We start from the raw sequence: 22,814 nt of genomic DNA on the forward strand, positions 1-22,814 counted from the left end.
AATTTTGTTGTGCTTTGAATACAACATTTGAATATGTTTGTAAAAAAAAAGCCGCATTGTACAAAGCAGTGGTGTTATGTAGTTTCTAAATACAATATATTAACCGTTTTATGTAAAAAAAAAAAAAAGCCAATGTGGGTGTCAGAATCGATATTGAAAGCAAAGACGGGTTGTGTACTGTCATTTACGTTGCAACAAAGACGCTTACTGTTTAAAATTACTGTGCTTTTTTATCACTATAAGCAGGTTACAAAACATTTCTGAGGGCAAATCTGTCAGAATGATGGAAATCTATCAAAAATCTTCGGTTAACGTGACCTGATATCTCATATAGCTATAACACAAACATCCCGTCTAAAAAAAATCAGTTTTTTTTAAATAGCAGCATCTTGGCTCCACCTTGGCCCCTGCCTTTTCCTAAATCTGCCACTGTATTTGGCGCTAGTTTCTCAGGAAGTGACGATTTTGTCCTCATTGACTCATTGGATGGAAACGGTGCTTTATTCATGAACATGTCATGCAATATTCCAGTTTTAGGCTGATATTCCAGTCTAATTTGCATCTATGAATGGAAACAGCTTGTATTGCTACAGTGCATTCCATTCCATTCCATTCAGTGGTTTATGTACAGATTAGGAATGATATTTTTACAAAATCTAATTCACGCTGCGTCAGCCTCTGCGATGATGACCGTGTTAACTTCCCAATTCCAGTGTGACACATTTCTAATTTAAGGTTTCAGAGGCTTACTTGAAAAACATTGAACGTGACTCAAGGAGATCTTAGGCTTTAAAAATGACAGATGCTTCAGCGCAAGCAGCCACATAATCAACCATTTGCAGAAGTGCCGAAAGTTCTCAAATCCTGACTGAAATAAATTCGGGCTTCTTTTTTCCTGCTGACATATTTGGAACAAGCCGCTTAGTAGTAAGCTAGAAGAGCATCACATAGAAAAGTGCCTACTGTGAGACTTTCTACAGACTCATCTCTTTGAGAGACAAACTTTGCTATGACAGTCAATGTTAACCAGAAATAATTATAGCGAGCATGCACAGAAGAAGAAAGAAAAAAAAGTGTATAAGTGTAAAGCCCTGGTCAGATCACACGATTTTTATTATCGTTTACAAAAGCCACTATGTCAGATTATGTGATTTTGTCTTAATAAAATCTCAACTTGTCGTGGGTAACAAATGTGCCAGACTACACGTTCCTTCATGATCAGTCATCCCGTGACATCCCGATGAGCATTATTTCCCAAAGTAGTCGCAAGTGTTGCTATAACAGTATTTCTTATCTTAATTTCAATGTTTTTTCAATCTTTTGTCAATCTCAATAAACACTGATACTTGCTGACAACTAAGCTACATTATTTAAGGGCATCCGTTATGACATTGATAAGATCAAAAGTATATTTCCTTTTTAATATAAAGATACTTTCTTTTAAATCTGAATGTATATCTGTCAGCCATAAGTTGCTTATTAAACACTCCCTTACCTGAACTTGCCCCGAGTGAGACGGAGAGAATGAAAGCACATCAGCACCAAGCAAAATCAGATGCTCAATGCAAAACAGTGACATATTTAAAGTATAGCAAATATATGACAGAGGTTTGTGATACAACAATTACAGTGGAGCATTAATTAAATCCTTATTTTCCACAGAGCGGAACAAATCATCCACCTGCACAACTGACTAGTGGATGGGCACAAACAAAAAAAATTATTAGCATATTTTTCTTGGAAAAAATATATTTTTGAAACAAATTTTGTTTGGTATAATTTCTATCTTAAATTTAATTTATTTTTTGTTGATCAGTTATCTACTAGATAAACAAGAATAACGAATAACATCTGAGGTGATGTGCTTCAAAATGCTTCAGCATCAAAGCACAAGCTGGTTTGTTAAATAAAATGAAATCTAGCCTAAATATAATTATAGTGAAGTATTCATAGCTTTAGAGAAATCTATTGCCGGTGAGTTTCAATTTAATTAGTTTAATCAAGTAATTTGAATGAGCAAGACAGGATTTTACAATGTATTAGCAGCACTGAACATGTTTCCAGATTACCTCGGAAGAACGAATTCGGTCGGAAGGCTAAGAGAACTCAGAAACTCCTTGAAAATTGCTTACAACTACTATTTTAGAGAAAGTAGTTAAAGTTTGCATAACCAATGATTGATCTTATCCACCCGAGACCCACCCATAAGTAAACATGGAGCCTGTTTTTTGATTACCTGACCCACAGATTAAGGGCAGCACCCGAGGATGTAATTGGGAAATTATGTGCTCCTATTGCCCAGTGTCACCCATGTGATGGAACTGTCGTAAAAAATTAAACATGCTAGACTTTCTGCAATGGTTTCATGAGGCATTGCAGACATGGTATCGGTTGTCGTGAACTATGCCACAATACACGAGAAGAAACGATTGAATCTTGTGTCACGACACCCATTTGTCATTTACGACTCCCTATGACAGCATACATCAAGGAAATCGAGCCAAAATTGTGACACAATCGTGTGATCTGGCCACGACTTAAGTTATTTTTTTATAGTGCTATTTATGTAACATATGAAAGCTAAATAAACATGCTGGTTATCCCTTATTTTCACATCCCAAGGTTGACATGTATGTACAGTGCTCCGCATATAAAAGTACACCCCTGACAAATCTATCTTTTAAATTCATATTTTTAATAGGAAATATAATACAATATTATATTTGTGCATATAGAGGAATTACCAACCTACGTCACACATGACATCACACGGGTCCCCAGTTGCAAAAAAAGACCGCTTGCAATGTTGTGCGGTAGGATGCTAAATTCCAAAAATAGAAAACTTAACTTTTACCGTGCACCACACTGCTTTTAATGCCAACCGCAGACGTCTTTGGCTAAAAGGTAGCTGAATGGAGTGACGACCTAATTAAAATTGCTTGACTCTGCAGTTCTCATTTCATATCAGGTAAGTTCACGCTATGCTGAATCATACACATTACTCGTTTTTGATTGCAGCAATGTTTTCAGCAAAAACAGTTAAATATAGTTAATTAAACTTGCGGACACTGAATGCTTAGAATAAAATGAAAACATGTAAGTTCACATACCCTGCCATACAAACCTGCCAAAGTTGTATATTTCGGGCTGGATGCTTGGCCATTTCATCATATCCAATATCCATTGGGAATGCTATCGCAAATAGACCTGTCAGACGAACGCCGCTCACTTTAACGTTAATTTTGCTGAATAGCTGTGCTTATCACTGGGTGACAAGCTGTTATAATACGCTGAAAGCATTATGTAAATAATATGTAATCAATATAACTTATTTCTAAGACAACAACAAACTGTACCGCATCAGAAGTGATTCCCTCGCTGTAAATGCTAGCGCTCCCATTTTTTTCTGTAACCTCGCTGCGTGCACATCCTGAATGTTTACAAACCGTTTATTTGTCTATACATTAGATTAGTCGGTACTGAAGCCAAATCTGGAGCTTATCTATCAAAATAACTTACGATAGCGGTCCACAAACTAGTTGGTCCACCAACAAAATTTATACATTATAGAAAAATACTAAATACAATTTTTTAAAAAAAAAAAAGAGGAAAAATCAAGAGAAACAAAAAAGGAAATATTTTGTATAAATTTTGTAGGTTGTAATTTTTTTGCAATATTTTGCTTGAATTTAATTGTATTATCCTTCAATTTTTAAATATGTTCGGTGACTAAAATATTATTTGAATAAATATCTTTGTTTAAAAAAATCTGTTTTGTTTAAATGCACCAAAATACATTGCCTATATGGATAAAAATATTTCAAATATTTTAATTTCATATATGCTGAGCACTGTATATGTATTAACATTTTTAAATATTTAGCTCGAACAGACTAAAGGGATTTCTCAGATTTGACATAAGTAAATGCTGAATGCTCAAATGTGTCTGACAACCTCTGTACTATCATTTAGCCAAAAATATACAAATATTTTCTGGGTTTTAACCCCTAACAATACTAAACGTCATGCATGCAGCACTGCTATTTAAATGACCAATATACACTTATTAAAAAGTAACATGAAGAAGAGATTTAAGTGAGTTTCAATAGGAAACTAGACTGTTTTTACTAGTCAACGGCATGGTACAAAACAAGAACCTGACCAGTCGAGTGTGCACATTCCTAACATGATGACATAACAAAAATGTCTGTCGGTAAACGACATAAATCATCAAGGCCTCGGATTCATTTTCACAGAGCACAAAAAAAAAAAAAAACACGGACAAGACGGAGCCTTGGGGGAAACGATAAAAAAGGGAGACAGAAACATGTAAAGTAAATGTAAGGGAATGACACTTTAAAGCAGGAGTGTGTTTGAGAATTGGTGATGTAAGATTCGCCATCTGCTGGTGGTAAACAGACCAACACCTTCCAAAGTCTCTCCTGCAGCCTGATATATACAATTTTGTGTTGAAACCTACCTAAAAGTGAACGCACTGTAGAATAAATTCTTATTTATTTATTTATTTATTAATGATTATGGATCATATGATGATTTAAAGTGGTTCAATTAAATCAATATTTAAGTTAAATATGTTTACTTAAGTCTCGTTCACACCAAGCAGGAAAACAATCTGACAATAAAAGATATTAAAAATCATTCACTAAAAATCATTCACAGTGTTAAATAATAGCTACTACAACTATAAGACCCAGAGGAATGACTACAAACGTTTTTTTCTCCCAGTTGATGAATGCTAAAATCCTGAAAGCTAGTCATAATCCATTGAAAATGAAAGATCTCATGCAGATTTAAAGATGACACTGTCGAGAAGCACATAGCTTGATGTTAAGCCCTCTTTTAAAATAAGACTAGTGTGTAAATAATTAGTTATACCTAGAGCCAGACAGAATATGCGGACATTTTTTCCGATTTCTGCACAGAATCTGCGGATTTGTGTGGAATTATTTTGGGAGTATCAAAACTAAAAACTTAATATATGAAATTAAAAAATAATACTTTTTAAAAAAAACTTTTATTTAATATTTACAATGCAAATCAAATTAAATCAACATCATTTGGTAAACAAAGCAATTCTCACATATAACATATCTACTAAAAGACAGAAAATATAACTTTACAAACTGTATTGTAAATAAATCATATGAATATTTTCATATTAATCGATAATAATACTGAAATAAATTTAAAAACTGAATAAATATAAATTTACATAAGTAAATGAACAGAATCAATGATGGGCTAAAAATCTGCGGAAATCTGTGCAATTCTGCGTGCGCAGATTCTGTGTGGGCCTAGTTATACCATACGAAATAATGATTAAAAAAAATACATGAAAGTCATGTTGGCAAATTTAAGTATGAAAATAAAAGTAGTACACTAATACAGTGCTAGTTTCTGCTCTTGTTTTGTGTGTACGCCATGTTTATAAATGAGACCCCTGCTGATTAGTGTTGAAATCAATATTTACAATGTTTATTTAGCTAGCGCACATTGCTTTTCTTTAGGTGAATAACTGATCCGTCCACAAAAAAAAAACAACAAAAAAAATAAACATTTGTTTTGGTCAAAATCTGATTTGCTTCCATGTTTGGAGGGGCGGTTCTTCTCAGTTGACCCCCCAACATCCAAATGACTAATATGTTTATCTGGAGCTGCTTCTTTGTGATTAAACAGTTAAACGGTCAGTAATATGTTATATTATTAATATTTACAAAAGAAAAAAGAAATAGTACACATTAGCAGCAAATAAATTAGATGCTATTCGTTATTCACCTTTTATTCTTATGTATATCCACCAGAGGCCACTGTCGACTGACTGACTGACCAACCGATACTACCACCCACCACTTTCCCTAAACCCAACCAATAGTGTTTTCTAAAGCAATCCAGAAAAATAAAAGCCGTCCTGGCCGCCTGATTTTTACCACACTTACTACATTCTCACCCTGTTTTTTACTTGTTTATTTACTTTTTTGCCTTTTGTTTTTGTTTTACCTGCTTTCAGGAACAGTTCTTTTCCAGAACCGAACCCTGTTGACTCTGCTCTGCATCTCAAGTTCTCTGTCGTACGCATCGAGTCACTGGGCAAACTTGTAACAGCGGAAATGCCCTCCACAAGGAGGCTTAGCCGGTAGCGCTAAAAAGAACAGAAGATGTCGGCGGAGTCATACCGCACTTTAGCATTCGTTTTAAAGACGAAATCCAGCCATACATACCTTTGGCTACATAATTCGTGCTCTCCAGAAATGTATAGAGGGCTACATATTCACAATTTGCCAATGTGTTGGTGATAACAAATTACATTTACTTCATTATAATTACGTGAGTAAAATTTTTGGGTAACATATTAAATGTACTTTTACTTGAGTGAAGACTTTGGATACTCTACTAACCTAGAGTTAGTTTGTTGAGGGAATGATGCACAAAATGAAAGCCCTGCCCCTACTTACTTTCAGTTAAAAGTACACCAGCATACTGAAAAAAGTCTTTCACAAACTTTATGTTCACGCTGACTTTAAGTAAGGAAACGCTGATGTTCTGTACCTGTAAGCAGAGACACCCTGTGGAAGGTGCTATCCAGCTTGCTCAGGAGGATGTGGACGAAGCTGTCTTTGGAAAGCTGACCGGCGTCCTTGGTGCTCTGATCGTACACCACCACTTCCTGTCTGCGGCCCAGGTCGACCTTCAGTGCACAAACAGACACAGGAGTGTATCAGCAGATGTCACAGACCCACAACAGTGCAGCTGTAAGAATAAACTGCAATGCAAACAGGAATCTGTTTATTTTCATAATATAGCAAAAGCTGCAATGATGACATATTGCTGTATGTATTACATATTGTATATTGTAGAAAAATATGTATTGCCCAATTGTAGATGAGCAAGTCCATGCAAATGTCAACCTTGCTATGAAAAAGTGAAACTTTTTCTAAGTTTTGTTTTGTATAGGCTTGTATTTTACAGTACTGTAATAAATACTCAAACATGTGTTTGTCAATGCTTTCAAACTACTATATTTGATCACACTAGTGCCAATTTCACATCTGTCACATCCATAACAAAAGCTTTTCCCTCATAAATACAAAAAGTTAAATAAAATGAAAATCAGTAATGTTTGTTCAGTAGAGAGGCAGTCTTGTCCTTTTGATTTTCATTATTTCTTTTGGCTTGTGCAGATTAATTCAAAGAATTACCACAAAGTGTGTTGTATACTGCAAACTCTGTGGTTAGTTGTTTCGGAAAATATAAACTGATATTTAAGTATAATGTTAATCTATACTTTTTAGCCAAACCCATGGCAGCATCTCAATGCATTTAGGCATGCAGACATGATCTAGACGATCTGCTGCAGTTCAAACCGAGCATCAGAATGGAGAAGAAAGGTGATTTAAATGACTTTGAACGTGGCATGGTTGTTGGTGCAAGACAGGCTGGACTGAGTATTTCAGAAACTGCTGATCTCCTGGGATTTTCACACACAACCATCTCTAGGGTTTACAGAGAATGGTCCCAAAAAGAGAAAATATCCAGTGATTGGCAGTTCTGTGGGCACACATGCCTTGTTGATGCCAGAGATCAGAGGAGAATGGCCAGACTGGGTCGAGCTGATAGAAAGGCAACAGTAACTCAAACAACCACTCATTACAACCGAGGTGTGCAGAAGAGCCTCTTTGAACACACCACACATCCAACCTTGAGGCAGATGGGCTACAGCAGCAGAAGACCATACCGGGTGCCACTTCTGTCAGCTAAGAACAGGAAACTAAGGCTACAATTTGCTCAGGCTCATCAAAATTGGACAATATATGATTGGAAAAACATTGCCTGGTCAGATGAGTCTCTATTTCTGCTGAGACATTCGGATGGTAGGGTCGAAATTGGGCATCAACAACAGGAAAGCGTGGATCCATCCTGCCTTTTATCAATGGTTCAGGCTGGTGGTGGTGGTGTAATGGTGTGGGGGATATTTTCTTGACACACTTTGGGCCCATTAGTACCAACTGAGCATTGTGTCTGCCACAGCCTACCTGAGTATTCTTGCTGATCATATCCATCTCTTTATGACCACTGTGTACCCATCATCTGATGGCTACTTCCAGCAGGATAACAAGCCATGTCATATATCGCGAATCATCTCAGACTGGTTTCTTGAACATGATAATGAGTTCACTGTACTCAAATGGCCTCCACAGTCACCACATGTAAATCCAATCGACCTATCGAGCACCTTTGGGATGTGGTAGAACGGGACATTGGCATCATGGATGTGCAGCTGCGTAATGATATCATGTCAATATGGACCAAAATCTCTGAGGAATATTTCCAGTACATTGTTGAATTTATGCCACAAAGGCAAGGCAAGTTTATTTATATAGGCACATTCATACACAGTGGCAATTCAAAGTGCTTTACATAAACAGGAATAAAAGTAAAAGTATAAGAAAATAAAACCAAATAATTAAAAAGATTAAAAAACAGATAAAAATGTGTTAAAATAGGTAATAAATTAATTAAAAAGAAGAGAAAAACATAATAGTGTGATCTGTGGGATGTAGCACAGTGCTCATTTAGTAAAGGCACAGCTAAACAGATGTGTTTTCAGTTTTGATTTGAATGTGCCTAATGTTGGAGCACATCTGTTCATTTCTGGAAGCTGATTCCAGCAGCGGGGGGAGTTGGAACTTCTAGTTTATATGATCCTAAAGATCTGAGTGATCTATTTGGTTTGTATTCAATGTAATGTATTAAGGCCATTTAGTGATTTATAGACAATTATTAATACTTTAAAATGTATTCTGAATGTAACTAGGAGCCAGTGTAAAGGCCTGAGGATAGGCGTGACAAAGCTCTGACAAAGGATTAAGGCAGTTCTGAAGGCAAAAGGGGGTCCAACCCGATACTAGGAAGGTGTACCTGATAAAGTAGCTGGTGAGTATATATATATATATCTAGATATATCTAATATCTAATATGTACTGCAGTCTTAAAATAACAATACATACAGCAAAATAACAATACATACAGAATACATAAATGAATATTGTTTGCAACAATATATTATATTGTATGTACAATATATAGCACAATACATTCAACATATGTAACTGAGTAAAATATATTCCATTACATGTTTATAAGGCTGAAAGACTAACAATACAATATACTACAATATAACTAATTTTAATTGGATATCAACACTTTTGCTCTTTTGTATAGTGCATTTTAAGAAACACTGTAATGTTTTAATGTGATTTAGCTCTTTTTACAATGCTGTAGAATACTAAACAGAAATCATGCAAGTAAATTTTCTAAAATTTCTTCTCCATATGTGAATCATTTGCAGAAAAAGCACATCTTTGGCACATAAAGTGACGATGGCGAGGCTCTAGCGCATGCACCAGTGCGCAAAAGCCAAATCAGAGTGCATGCACTTTGTGATGCGCTTATGTGTGTGCGTTTGTGATGCAGCAGGAGCGTGAAGCTGTGTGTGGCTGCACGCGAGTCTGGCTGTCTCAATGTTGTCAGGCAGTTTTTAATCACATGACCATCAGCCGGAGCTGCTGCAGAATGACTCACTACAATACTGGAGCACTACTGGAGAAAACCCAAAGAGAGGAGGAGAGACCAATCGGGGGCAGTGGCAGAGGAAGAAGATGCAGAAAGATGGAGGAGAATGGGATGAGAAGAGGACAGTCATGCAAAAAAGCAAAAACTGATAATAATAGATGATTAATTAAATAAACTGGTGTATGGCAAAAACTGCATTGCCATTGCATTATACAGGAATGCCATTGTTTCTTTGCCCAATGAACAGGGAATGAAGCCCAAAACATTGGGAATTAGGTGAAAAAAAAAGTTGCTATTTTCTAAAGATCTTGCAAAACCATCCATTAAAGGGTCACGAAACACCAAAACACATTTTTTGAACTGTTGACAGTCATATATGTGTCCCACGCTGCTAAAAACACTATTAGGACACATATTTCACAAAAAAGTGAAAATTGGTTGTTTTTGCATTATTTTGAGCAAAATCGTTCTTCCGGTTTGAAACGAATTGTTGAAGCTGCGTCACGGCGATTAGATCCTTGCGTGTAATCCAGTGTGGAGAGTGGATGTACTGCGAGTACATCGTGACGTCTCTGAGTGTGCAGCATTAATTCATGAGAAAGACTTGGTTCAAACCATTCAGCGCACTCTATTGTGAATGAGGTGCAACTTCATTAATATGCACGATAGCTTCGAAGAAAGTTTTTACCTGTTACAGTGTTTAGACGGCAGTGAGACGCCACGTTGTGTTGCCAAAACAAGTGGAAGAACAAGAATTTGGAGACACGGGTCGTCAGTGTTTTGTTTATAAATGTGCTGCAACGAAGGTTTTGTTTTGTTTCCTGCTATGAGAGTGCACAAAAATGTTTTTATAAGAAATATTTTTACCCAAGAGCTTTTCGCATCTGCAAATGGTGAATTTTGGATTTGCCGCTAGTCTCCTTTGAAAATGACACAGCTCCAGTTGATGTTGATTGTCCTGTTTGGTAAGTGCGTGTGATAGGTGTTCTTTGTTTGTTTATTCAGATGGCAAAGTCAGTTCGTATTGTCAGCAATACACTTTCAGTTTTTAAAGACATACCTTTGTCAAAATGATTTAGTTACTCAGTTAACAGTACGTTAATATCACTGCAATATTATAGTACGATCTCATAGACTGAAAGATCCACTGTAAATGCTGCTCTCCAAATGTAAACGTGTAAACACCTTAATCAAACTATTACCGTCGTGTAGGATTTTTGCTGTATTTCGTGACAGGATAATACACACACACGATGCATGAAATGTTCCTGAATGAAAGTGAAAGTGCCAAACTGCAGTTAAAGTCGTAAATTTAATAATTTGGCAAATAATTTGAGTACTGTTCTCTATCTAAACACGGTCACTGTCTTTCTCCCCTGTGTCTGTGTTTGTTTTGAATCTGTGAAAATCAGCGCGTGTGCAAACGGAAACTCCATTTTTTATGCAAAAACTTTTCTCTTTCACTCCCCTGACACTCCCACCTAAACAGAGCTAAACACACCCACTTTCCTCACTTTTTCAAACTAGAGGTGTGAAAAAACCCTGCTGAGACAGGGGGGTTTCGTGGCCCTTTAAAGCTCTCTCTTTAGCTAATTCAGGATAGAAGTGCACACACATTTATTTTATTAATATTATTTTACCAAACACTTCCTCTAATACAGTGTGTTGTGTTGTCATATAATAAATAAAACTAATCGTGCTAGTGTTCATTTTGGACTGGAACGATTAGTTAACAATGTTGGCAATAAAAACTTGTGGACAAATATTCCAGTTGTCGAGTAGTCGTTTGATCACATGACCTAAGTTTAAGACCCTGTAATATCACCATTTGACCACTACAGCGATGTGGCACTAGAGTGTAATTCAGCTCTCCCCAATGCTGTTGAATAAAAAGGAAACAAATGATAACGAAAATTGATTTAAACTTGTATGTTTGGGAAAGTTTCACAAAACAAAACTAAGATTGTCGTAGATTGCAATGAATACAAGGCAGAACTTGCTTTTTAAGGGAGCACAACCTGCATGTTAGTAGAAAAAAGAAGCAGGGCTGTACGTTAAACTATAATGATAATTAAAACTATACAGATTGTTGTTAATAAGACCATGTTTACTTTAAGACCCTGCAATATCACCATATGGCCATTACAGCAATGTGGCGCTAGAGTGTAATTCAGATCTTCCAAATGCTGTTGAAAAAGGAGGAAACAGTGCGAACAATAACGAAAATTAATTTCACAAAACATAAAACGTTGATTGCAATGGATACAAGGCAGAACTTGCCTTTAATGGGAGCACAACCTGCATTTTTTAGCCGCACCATGTTGGTGTTTCGTAACATCTAGTTTTTATGAGGTGGGTTGTTAGCAGTGTTGGGGAGTAACTAGTTACATGAAACGGCAAAACATGATTTAATTACAAAATAAAAGTAACAGTAATTCATTACAGTTACTGAGAAAAAAAATGTGTAATTAAATTACAGTTACTTATGAAAATGTTAAAGATTACAAATGGGGTTATCTAAAAATTTAAGATCTTTAAAAATCTGGGATATGTTGAATAATATTAATCTGTTGCTTTGCCTGTTTTTGATATGCACAATGCCTTCTGCTAAGGCCATTTATTAAAGCGGTGCTATTCTGCTATAACTACATTTCTCAGTAGCGTGGCGGTCGCATTGCTACTTTCGAAATCAAATAGCTTTTCAGTAGCAAAGCTATTTTTTTTAATCAAGTAGCGCAGTAGCATCCACACAAGCTACATTTACCGATTGCGGATCAGTAAGTGAAGGCACTGGCATTCACGGAGCTGTGAGGCCAGTGTCTAGCTGATGAAAATGAAGTCATATGACGGCAAGAATGACGACTTCTACCCGTTTTTTGCCGATCAACAACAAACCATTTGGTGCGTTACTGCCACCTCTCGCTTTGGTCGGTGATGTCGCTAACCCGAGAAATTTGACACGAGAAATTAACTTGATGGAAAGATGACTGAGGGAGAGGAGGTATATATATATATATATATATATATATATATATATATATATATATATATATATATATATATATATATATATATACACTGTGGTAATTCATGATAGTTACTAATACTATAGTATTTTAAATGTGTAACACTTGGCTTTATTGGATTTTTAGTTTTTGCTGTTATATTTTTATTATTGCAAATGCCACAAAAATCACCCCTGCACAACTACCTAAAATTTTGATTTCGTAACAACAGCAAACAATGTTCGACAATATAGTGATCATTTAATTTAGAATTAGCACTGAGTCTGTAGCACAACCGGTGACTACAAGGTGTATTTATGAGTGAGTAAGAAGGTGTGAAGGTGTACGTGTGAGAAACTGAAAGCCTGTGTCTGTACAATACACCATCACCTTGGCAGTTTGCCTAAAAGATGATGTCACCTGCCGAAGGTCGGACTTGGGTGGAAGAACCGAGCATTCCCTGCCAGCCAAACTCGACTATAAAAGTTAAATAATAGCACCTTGCTCCTGGTTTTATAGGGCTTGGAAAACATTCACAGCTAGCTATCGCTCTTCGTTCACCTTGATCGATTATGCAAGTGAAGCTTAGTTGTTAGATAAGATATTAAAGAGAGGCTACTGATTGACAGGGGATAGTGAGAAACTAAGCCTCCCTCCTCATCTTCCTACCTCCCACAGGCTCCTCCCTTTCTGTACAAGGTGTTCCACCTTAATTGGATGAAGGCTAAATCCAGACTATGACATCATCACCTGGGGATTATGGCCTCTCAGAAGCATAGCCTACTGTGAAGGCCTGCTGAATCCTGGTTCACCTATAGGGCAAACACGAATCCTGCCACATTTATGTGTATTACTTATTGTCAAAATACCTTCTGGTTAACATTCATTCATTTTCCTTTGGCTTAATTTCTAATTCAGAGGTTGCCACAGCAAAACTAACCACCAACTATTCCAGCATATATACGTAGCGGATGCCCTTTAAGCCGCAAACCAATACTGAGAAACACCCTCACATTTACACACACTCATATACTACGGCGAATTTAGTTTATTCAAGTCACCTTTATTGCATGTCTTTGGACTGTGCGGGAAACTGGAGCACCCAGAGGAAACCCACGCAAACACAGGGAGAACATGCACACTCCACTAACTGCGCTAACTGGTCCAGCTGGGACTCGAACCAGCAACCTTCTTACTGTGAGGCGACAGTGCTAACCCCTGAGCCACTGTGCCTACTAACTGAATTATTAAGTTTGTGAAAATCTAAATTTATATATTCTCAAGTTTGGATTGTTGTATTTCAATACATTTGTCAGGTTTTTGTCCTGAAACAGTTGCTGTGTGTAGTACAAGTGTCTTACACATCTTATCTAAAGCTTACATATTGTACATTATACCATTAATTAATTGCATGGCCACAAATCTACATTATTAAACACAAAAATGTTCTGAGCTGAAATAATTTACTAGCTGTTTAACTAAACGCTAAGTACTCACAAATACTGCAGAAGATCTATTGAAACCCGCATGGACACAAAAATTCTCACAGAAATCAGTGAAATTTGGTGAAGGAAAAAATCATGGTTTGGGGTTACATTCAGTATGGGGACATGTGAGAGATGTGCAGAGTGGATGGCAACATCAACAACCTAAGGTATCAAGACATTTGTGCTGTCCATTACTGGAGAGGGCAAATTCTTCAGCAGGATAGCGCTCCTTCTCAGAATTCAGCCTCAACATTAAAGTTCATGAAAGCAAAGAAGGTCAAGGTGCTGCAGGATTGGCCAGCCCAGTCACCAGTATGAACATTATTGAGTATGTCTGGGGTGAGATGAATGTGGAGGCACTGAAGATGAATGCAAAGAATCTTGATGAACACTGAGAGTCCTGCAAGAACGCTTTCTTTGCCATTACAGATGCCTTTATATTCTATACTGTACATTATTTCTGTTAAGCGACAAGACTTTTGTCTCAGCACAGTCGGATCTTACTGCCCTAATTAAATAATTAAAAATCAAGGTATGATCATATTTTATTTTGGTACAATAAGTTACCTAGAGGCCTTTGCCTTTTATATAAGTCACTTCTGATACCAAATGATCAACTAGAAGTCAGTTATTAATTTAAGTTATTATTTGTTGTTGTTCCTAAATCTTGGATAGGCGACAAGACTTTTGTCAGGTAGTGTACATAGTGCATAATGAAGAAATATGCACAAACTTTTAAATGTGTAGCATTTAAAATATTCCAAATATAGTCTGAGACACCTCGAAAATCCTGTGTGCCAGTGCTTTGGGGTGTAATTAGGTACCCACTTATTACTAAAGCAAGGCACAGAGGGAGGCTCAGTAATAGTTAGGTGTCAACCACAAAGACGAGTCTGTGGAAAAGCTACATTTTCCAAGAGCCACATGATATTACCAAGGTCGATGTAGATATCTGTAACACATTTGCATGTAGTGACATCAGCAAGATTTTAAAAACAGACACATATCACGTGTGTGACCGTTTGACCGGTGCCATTCGGTTCTCGACAGGTTCATTTGTTAACATTCAACTTGTTGACAAGTATGTTCTCTGTCCCTTTACACGTTCAGTGGACATTTCAGGACACGTTCAACAATGCAGGAGTTATTTTTCACATCAGCATATATGTTTGGACGCTACAGTACAGTTCTTTAGTACTGGAGTGATTCAGATGCTTGCATGTATATTTGTAGCATTCATATTGCTAAAGGTTTGTCATATTTATCTTTATAACTTTTATAAAAGATTGTTCCTCACATTAATTAACAATTAAATATCATTAAATAATTAAATCTAAACTGTTTTATGACACAATTTATGACACAAATTCCAATTAAAATGTGCAGCAGGAGATTTATTCTTGCGATTAATTACTTCAATGAAGTTCCATGTTGATTCAGTTTAGTTCAATAACTGTCAGTGTTGCAAAGTTGATTCAATTATTTCTGAAGACTGAACCAAGTTGAATTACCAAGTGTGTAATATATTTCTCATACCTGAGGCTTAAAATTTTAGGAAAATAGGTAAAGTGGCACCTCCGAAAATGCCACTAAAACAAAGACCTAATCTCAAATCATCAAATCAGAATATCATAGCGACTCAGATGTAGACTCGTATTATTTAGCCACTACCCTAAAACAAGCTAGCAACCCCCTCAGACAGCCTTAGCAACTAGGGAAGCCACAATACTATAATATATCAAAATATTGAACCATTTGGTACTGCCTCATTGGTTCAATTTGCATATGTAAAATGAGGTTTGTCAGTTTTGCATTTAAATGTAAAAAAAAAAAAAATTGCATTTTGAATTTTTTCCAATCTTTTGATTTCGATATGAACTGGCTCTGTGGATATTTGAATGTATGTATGTCCATGTGTAATATACAACCAGCAAGAGCTAAATTTAGTTAGGTTTGTCATTATTCATTCATTCATTTCCTTGTCGCCTTAGTCCCTTTATTAATCTGGGGTCGCCACAGCGGAATGAACCGCCAACTTTGGGGGAAACTAGAGCACCCGGAGGAAACCCACGCGAACGCAGGGAGAACATACAAACTCCACACAGAAACGCCAACTGACCCAGCCGAGGCTCGAACCAGCAACCATCTTACTGTGAGGTGACAGCACTATCTACTGCGCTACTGCGTTGCCCAGGTACGTCATTAACGGCATCATAATATTCTACCCTTGTTTTGACATCATGTGAGTGCATATGGGACCAGAAGTCCACACTGTATGTCGCTATTCCTTTTTAAACTAAATTCATAAGCTTTTCTTATTTAAACACTGAACCTCAAGGTGCGGAGAAAACTCACAGTCTGAACATGTCAACGAATGTTAAAACTTGCATTTATGTCCAATAATTTTGTCATCGACAACGTGCCTGACTTGACGAGTATTCAAATGGCTATGCTTTAAAACATAACCGTTCGAGAATTTGTGTGTGGTCTGTAACTCTCTCAGTGTGCAGTGGAAAATAACTTATTTCTGCTGTGTTTTATATATATGAATAGCTATATAGCTCAATAATGTCTAACCTGTATTTAGTTTATTATTATTTATTATTAAGGATGTCCAGATCCGATCACGTGATCAAAAATTGGGCCCCATCCCGCGTTTTCAGACTCGATCGAAATCGGACGTTACCTCCTAATCACGACTCGAATATGTATGTGTATATTCTTATTATTTTTTAACACATCTATGCGGTGGCACAGACTTAGACCTCATTCTTGACTTCACACTGAAATAGCAACACGTGTGGCATGACATCACTTTGTTGCAGAGACGTTATTGGTTAAATGCCGGCAAAGTAGAATACGGAAGCAGCTTGAAGTGGAAAGCACGATGAACTGGCTCTGTGGATATTTGAATGTATGTATGTCCATGTGTAATATACAACCAGCAAGAGCTAAATTTAGTTAGGTTTGTCATTATTCATTCATTCATTTCCTTGTCGCCTTAGTCCCTTTATTAATCTGGGGTCGCCACAGCGGAATGAACCGCCAACTTTGGGGGAAACTAGAGCACCCGGAGGAAACCCACGCGAACGCAGGGAGAACATACAAACTCCACACAGAAACGCCAACTGACCCAGCCGAGGCTCGAACCAGCAACCATCTTACTGTGAGGTGACAGCACTATCTACTGCGCTACTGCGTTGCCCAGGTATGTCATTAACGGCATCATAATATTCTACCCTTGTTTTGACATCATGTGAGTGCATATGGGACCAGAAGTCCACACTGTATGTCGCTATTCCTTTTTAAACTAAATTCATAAGCTTTTCTTATTTAAACACTGAACCTCAAGGTGCGGAGAAAACTCACAGTCTGAACATGTCAACGAATGTTAAAACTTGCATTTATGTCCAATAATTTTGTCATCGACAACGTGCCTGACTTGACGAGTATTCAAATGGCTATGCTTTAAAACATAACCGTTTGAGAATTTGTGTGTGGTCTGTAACTCTCTCAGTGTGCAGTGGAAAATAACTTATTTCTGCTGTGTTTTATATATATGAATAGCTATATAGCTCAATAATGTCTAACCTGTATTTAGTTTATTATTATTTATTATTAAGGATGTCCAGATCCGATCACGTGATCAAAAATTGGGCCCCATCCCGCGTTTTCAGACTCGATCGAAATCGGACGTTACCTCCTAATCACGACTCGAATATGTATGTGTATATTCTTATTATTTTTTAACACATCTATGCGGTGGCACAGACTTAGACCTCATTCTTGACTTCACACTGAAATAGCAACACGTGCGGCATGACATCACTTTGTTGCAGAGACGTTATTGGTTAAATGCCGGCAAAGTAGAATACGGAAGCAGCTTGAAGTGGAAAGCACGAGTTTGTCTGCAGTCTGGAGGTATTATAAAGTTGACGAAGACATAGCAAACTGTGACAATATGTAAACTTGGGATTGCCTGCCGGGTATTTTAAGTTGAGGTGCTGTTTGTTTTTATATTAGATTTTTTTTTGTATTTATTGTTGCACTAAAGTCTAAAAGTGAAGAATTTATGTTATCTATTACTTGATTGTTCAAGCTACCTCACAGAAGTGCTCCGTTTGTTAACAGAGTGGTTGAATGTTAAAATAAGGTGAACTAAATAAAAAATAAGGAACATCCTGGATCTGTTTCTTTGCTCCTCTTTATTCTTTTTATGTTTAATAGAAAGTATCAGATTGGTATCGGTAGATCGGCAAGGTTTTAGTATCGGTAGATACTCAAAATCAAATGACTTGGCCTCAGACTCGAGGGCAAAAAAAACCTGATCGGGATATCCCTATTTATTATTATTATTATTTATCATTCAGTTTCTGTAGCTGAAAGCTAGTGTTAGATACATGAAAACTGATACTGAAGTACAGTTTATTTTAGTAGTATCTTTGCGATATTGTATTATTTTATGCTTTTCCTTGTAGATTTGACGGTGTCCTTTTTTTCACTAAACATATCATAAACTGAACCATACTGAAACCATCACTGAAAAGGCTTATTTAAGTGCTGACGCACATCTCTCAAAAAAATTGAACTACACGTTACACGATGCATAGCGCAAGCTCTGGGATTGGTCGGCTTGGTAGCTGTGATGAGTGTGGGGGTTGCTGAGACCCACGAGCCCGATGGAGCGAGTGTTTACAAGTGTTGAGTCCCTTGAAGGAGCTCCAGATGGAAACTTTTGTTTACCTTATGATTAAAGTTGTTGCACGTCCGCCGGTTCCCGCCTCAGAATGAGCGCGTTTTAGCTTCTTGTACATTAAGGTAATTTAAACCTAATTAAGGTAATTTAAACCATTAAACCTGCTGCCAGCTAGCATTTTGGAAGTGTTATCGCAGAGCTACAGCATGCAGAAGTATAAATGCAAGACTATGCGCAAGGCATGCACCATAGGTCACACCGATCACTCGACGCAGAAGTATAAATCAGCCTTAAAATTGTGATACAAACGGAACCATGAGCAATCTGTACAGTTGCACCGTGATTATTGTGATAGTGGTATTGCTGGATATTCTGGGCCCAGTGCAGTGATTTGTTTGGAGTCAAAATCATGGTCAGTGGTTGGGGTCGGTGGTGGAAATCATGTTCAGTGAAAATGGAAATGGCAATTCTGTGCCAACAACTCAGATCGGTCTATTAGTGCATCTTGAATTTTCCACAAACAAACACCATAATCTGAATCTATTTGTTTCTACATGTAAAAATAAAAAAAGGGTGATTTGCAGAATAAGCTTCCTTTCTTAGGCCACCGTTCAATCCCTAGTACATCCTTCAGATCTGCCTATTTGGCTGTCTTCGCTCTGGGCGACTGCATAGCCATCTGTCAGTACCAGCTCAATGGAACATTCAGTAGCACAGATTAGCATAAGCCAAGACCGTTCGTTGCTGCAGAGGAAGTCCTGCTCCTGTACCATTGCACTCTATCTGCTGCACTTAACACTGACCCATTTACAATGCAGGCCAAGCAATTGGTGCATATGGTGCCTTCCGCTGATGTAATCTGAAATGGGCAGAACACAGAGCCATGGGGGACCTCAGGCATTATCTCAGCGTGGATGTGTGCTGCCCATCCATTAATACCCTCTTTCACTTCCTTCCTTTATTCGCACTCACAATGGACCACACTGGTGGCCTTTGGTTGCGGTGATGTCGTTACTTTCAGCTCACACACTGATGCCACAACTTCTGGCAATGGCAGCTGTCCAAAGCAGTAGGGGGGGATGAAGGGGGTAGTGTTTGTCTGGATCCTGCACTAGTCATGTAGACGATTTGCACGTGTTCAGCTAGCACTCTGCCAGTGGCCACTCTAAAGATTATGATGTCATGCTCATCCAATAACAAAGAGGTTTCAGAATTCTCCCCAATCCCACCTCCCCCAACTTACACCCAGATAGCTCCAGCTTTATCCAGGACTTGCATTAATCACGAGCATTATCCTCTTTACTGAGGGACATAATAAAAGCCACACAGCCTCTAGCCCCGGCTGTGGAAAGAAATGGGGAATGAAGCAAAAGAGTGACCCAAGAAAACAGTGACACTCTGTTAAGTTCAGATGGAACTGGTTTTGGCAAGAAGAACCCAATCAAAGTGCCCATTTTTTGGAAACAAATAGCACACAAAGAGCCAGATGATGTCATACCCAGGGCCTAGCACTGCTATTTGAAAACAACAGATACATTAAGGAATATATAAATAAGTGTAAATACACACGAACTGGCCACTTTATTAGGTACACCTTACTAGTACCGGGTTGGACCCCCTTTTGCGTTCAGACCTTCCTTAATCCTTTGTGGCGTAGATTCAACAAGGTACTGGAAATACTCCTCAGAAATGTTGGTCCATATTGACATGAAAGCATCACGCAGTTGCTGCAGATTTGTCAGCTGCACATCCATGATGCAAACCTTCCATTCCACCACACACCAATGGTGCTCTACTGAATTGAGTTCTGGTGACTGTGGAGGCCATTTGAGTATAGTGAACTCATTGTCATGTTCAAGTAACCAGTCTGAGATGATTCACGCTTTATGACATGGCGCATTATCCTGCTGGAAGTAGCCATCAAAAGATGGGTACACTGTGGTCATAAAGGTATGGACATGATCAGCATCAATACTCAATAGGCTGTGGCATTGACACAATGCTCAATTGGTACTAATTGGCCCAAAGTGTGTCAAGAAAATATCCCCCACACCTTTACACCCCCACCACAAGCTTGAACCGTTGATACGAGGCAGGATGTATCCATGCTTTCATGTTGTTGATGCCAAATTCTGACCCAACCATCCGAATGTTGCAGCAGAAATCAAGACTCATCAGACCAGGCAATGTTTTTCCAATCGTCTATTGTACAATTTTGGTGTTCCTGTGCAAATTGTAGCCTCAGTTTCCTGTTCTTAGCTGACAGGAGTGGCACATGGTGTGGTCTTCTGCTGCTGTAGCCCATCTGCCTCAAGGTAGGATGTGTTGTGCGTTCAGAGATGCTCTTCTGCATACCTCAGTTGTAACAAGTGTTTTTTTTAGTTACTGTTGCCTTTCTATCAGCTTGAACCATTCTCCTCTGACCTTTGGCATCAACAAGGCATTTGCGCCCACAGAACTGGCGCTCACTAGATATATTATTTTTTCTGACTATTCTCTGTAAACCCTAGAGATGGTTGTGCCTGAAAATCCCAGTAGATCAGCAGTTTCTGAAATTCTCAGACAAGTACGTCTTGCAGCAACAACCATGCCACATTCAAAGTCACTTAAATCACCTTTCTTCCCCCTTCTGATGCTTGGTTTGAACTGCAGTAGATTGTCTTGACCATGTCTACATGCCTAAATGCAATGAGTTGCTGCCATGTGATTAGCTGATTATAAACTTGCGTTAATGAGCAGTTCAACAGTTTATTACCTAATAAAGTGGCCAGTCAGTGTATATAATGTTAGTATTTGATTTCATATTATATTCAACTGTCCGCATGTTAGGCCTGTAACTTGACAAGACAGTGATTTTAAATTGAATTCTTGCACTGACAATCAAAAAGCCAATCTACTTCCATAGACCATGTATCTGCAGTGTACACACAACCGTTTATCACTGGTAAGCCTAAAAATTACACAGCATTCCCTGTTTGGTGCCAATTTTCAGAAAGTGAGGTGCACAATAAAGGCGGATCAGATTTCGGCGTTGACCTCATCAACCATGGCATGGGGTTTTACGTGACATCTGTTGGTGGTTGGATTTCCCCCTAAGAGTTCTGTCAGTTTCACAGAGTGTCTAAAAATATAAAGACTTGGCATGCCAGTCGAGCAGGAAAAATGATGTCATATTCAATGTAGAAGTCATGGAAAAGTCAAGTCTCCTATTTCAGATAACCAATAAACCTGCAGAGGTCTTCCAAATTTAGAAATGAGGAAGCAAGGATAGCTGCGAGCCAGAAAACATCAAGACCCCTGATCTAGACTCTGACTTCAAACTGACCGTCGACTACTACACCTAATTACAAAATCATTTTAGATGAAGAGGTGTCAAATACTGTGCGCGCATATGAATTTGACAGCAGATCTTGCAAGCTGGTGCCAAAATCGGGGATTCTTTAATGGATGTTCACAAGCAAACATTACTTCATTTTAATATTGCAAAGCAACATGCTTGTGAAGTCCAGCATTGTAAACCGACCCCTTCAAAAGCTTGCAGCTGTCCGCTTGCCGACATCAACCTTTTTTGATGCCACCCTCAATTCTCAGTTACATAAACTACCCACACACTCCTTCAGACACACACACTTGATACCTTGACCTTTCCGTTGGGTTGGAGGAGCTCAGTAACTGACACCTTGTCCTGCTGAAGCCTCCTCTTGACCAGCTTGGAGCAGCAAACGTTGACGGCACCATGCACATGAGAGGCGTTGTACTCCGAGAATGTCCGACTGTCTATGACCAGCAGTCGTCCGGCTCCGCGCTGCAGCAGGCCCGCCAGACGCTTGATATCCATGGCGCTGCGACGGCTCTTCTCCCCCGCCATGGAGGCTCCCAGAAGCCCTCTCTGGATGAGGGGTGCTTACAACCACGATCAAGGCAGAGGTGGTGAATCAGTGATTAAATCACTGCCACGGGTCACCAAGAGACATCAAGGTGCACATGGTGTCTGGAGAAAAAAAAAAAAACAAAGGAACAATTTTTGTATTGTTT

The 22,814-nt window shown here is 38.2% G+C and overlaps 1 protein-coding gene across 2 annotated transcripts in view; it reads right to left on the reverse strand.

The window, feature by feature from the left end:
- Window positions 1–22,814, reverse strand: part of dusp8a (dual specificity phosphatase 8a) — a 75,907-nt gene that overhangs the window by 29,144 nt on the left and 23,949 nt on the right. For both annotated transcript variants that reach the window (XM_056451624.1, XM_056451625.1), the window contains exons 2-3: window positions 22,417–22,770; window positions 6,568–6,706 (exon numbers count right to left, since the gene is read on the reverse strand). In XM_056451624.1, coding sequence (XP_056307599.1) covers window positions 6,568–6,706; window positions 22,417–22,647 — 370 coding nt within the window. In that variant the 5' untranslated portion in view covers window positions 22,648–22,770. The remainder of the gene's footprint in view (window positions 1–6,567; window positions 6,707–22,416; window positions 22,771–22,814) is intronic.

This window comes from Danio aesculapii, chromosome 25, assembly GCF_903798145.1.
Source record: "Danio aesculapii chromosome 25, fDanAes4.1, whole genome shotgun sequence".
Taxonomy (NCBI): Eukaryota; Metazoa; Chordata; class Actinopteri; order Cypriniformes; family Danionidae; genus Danio; species Danio aesculapii.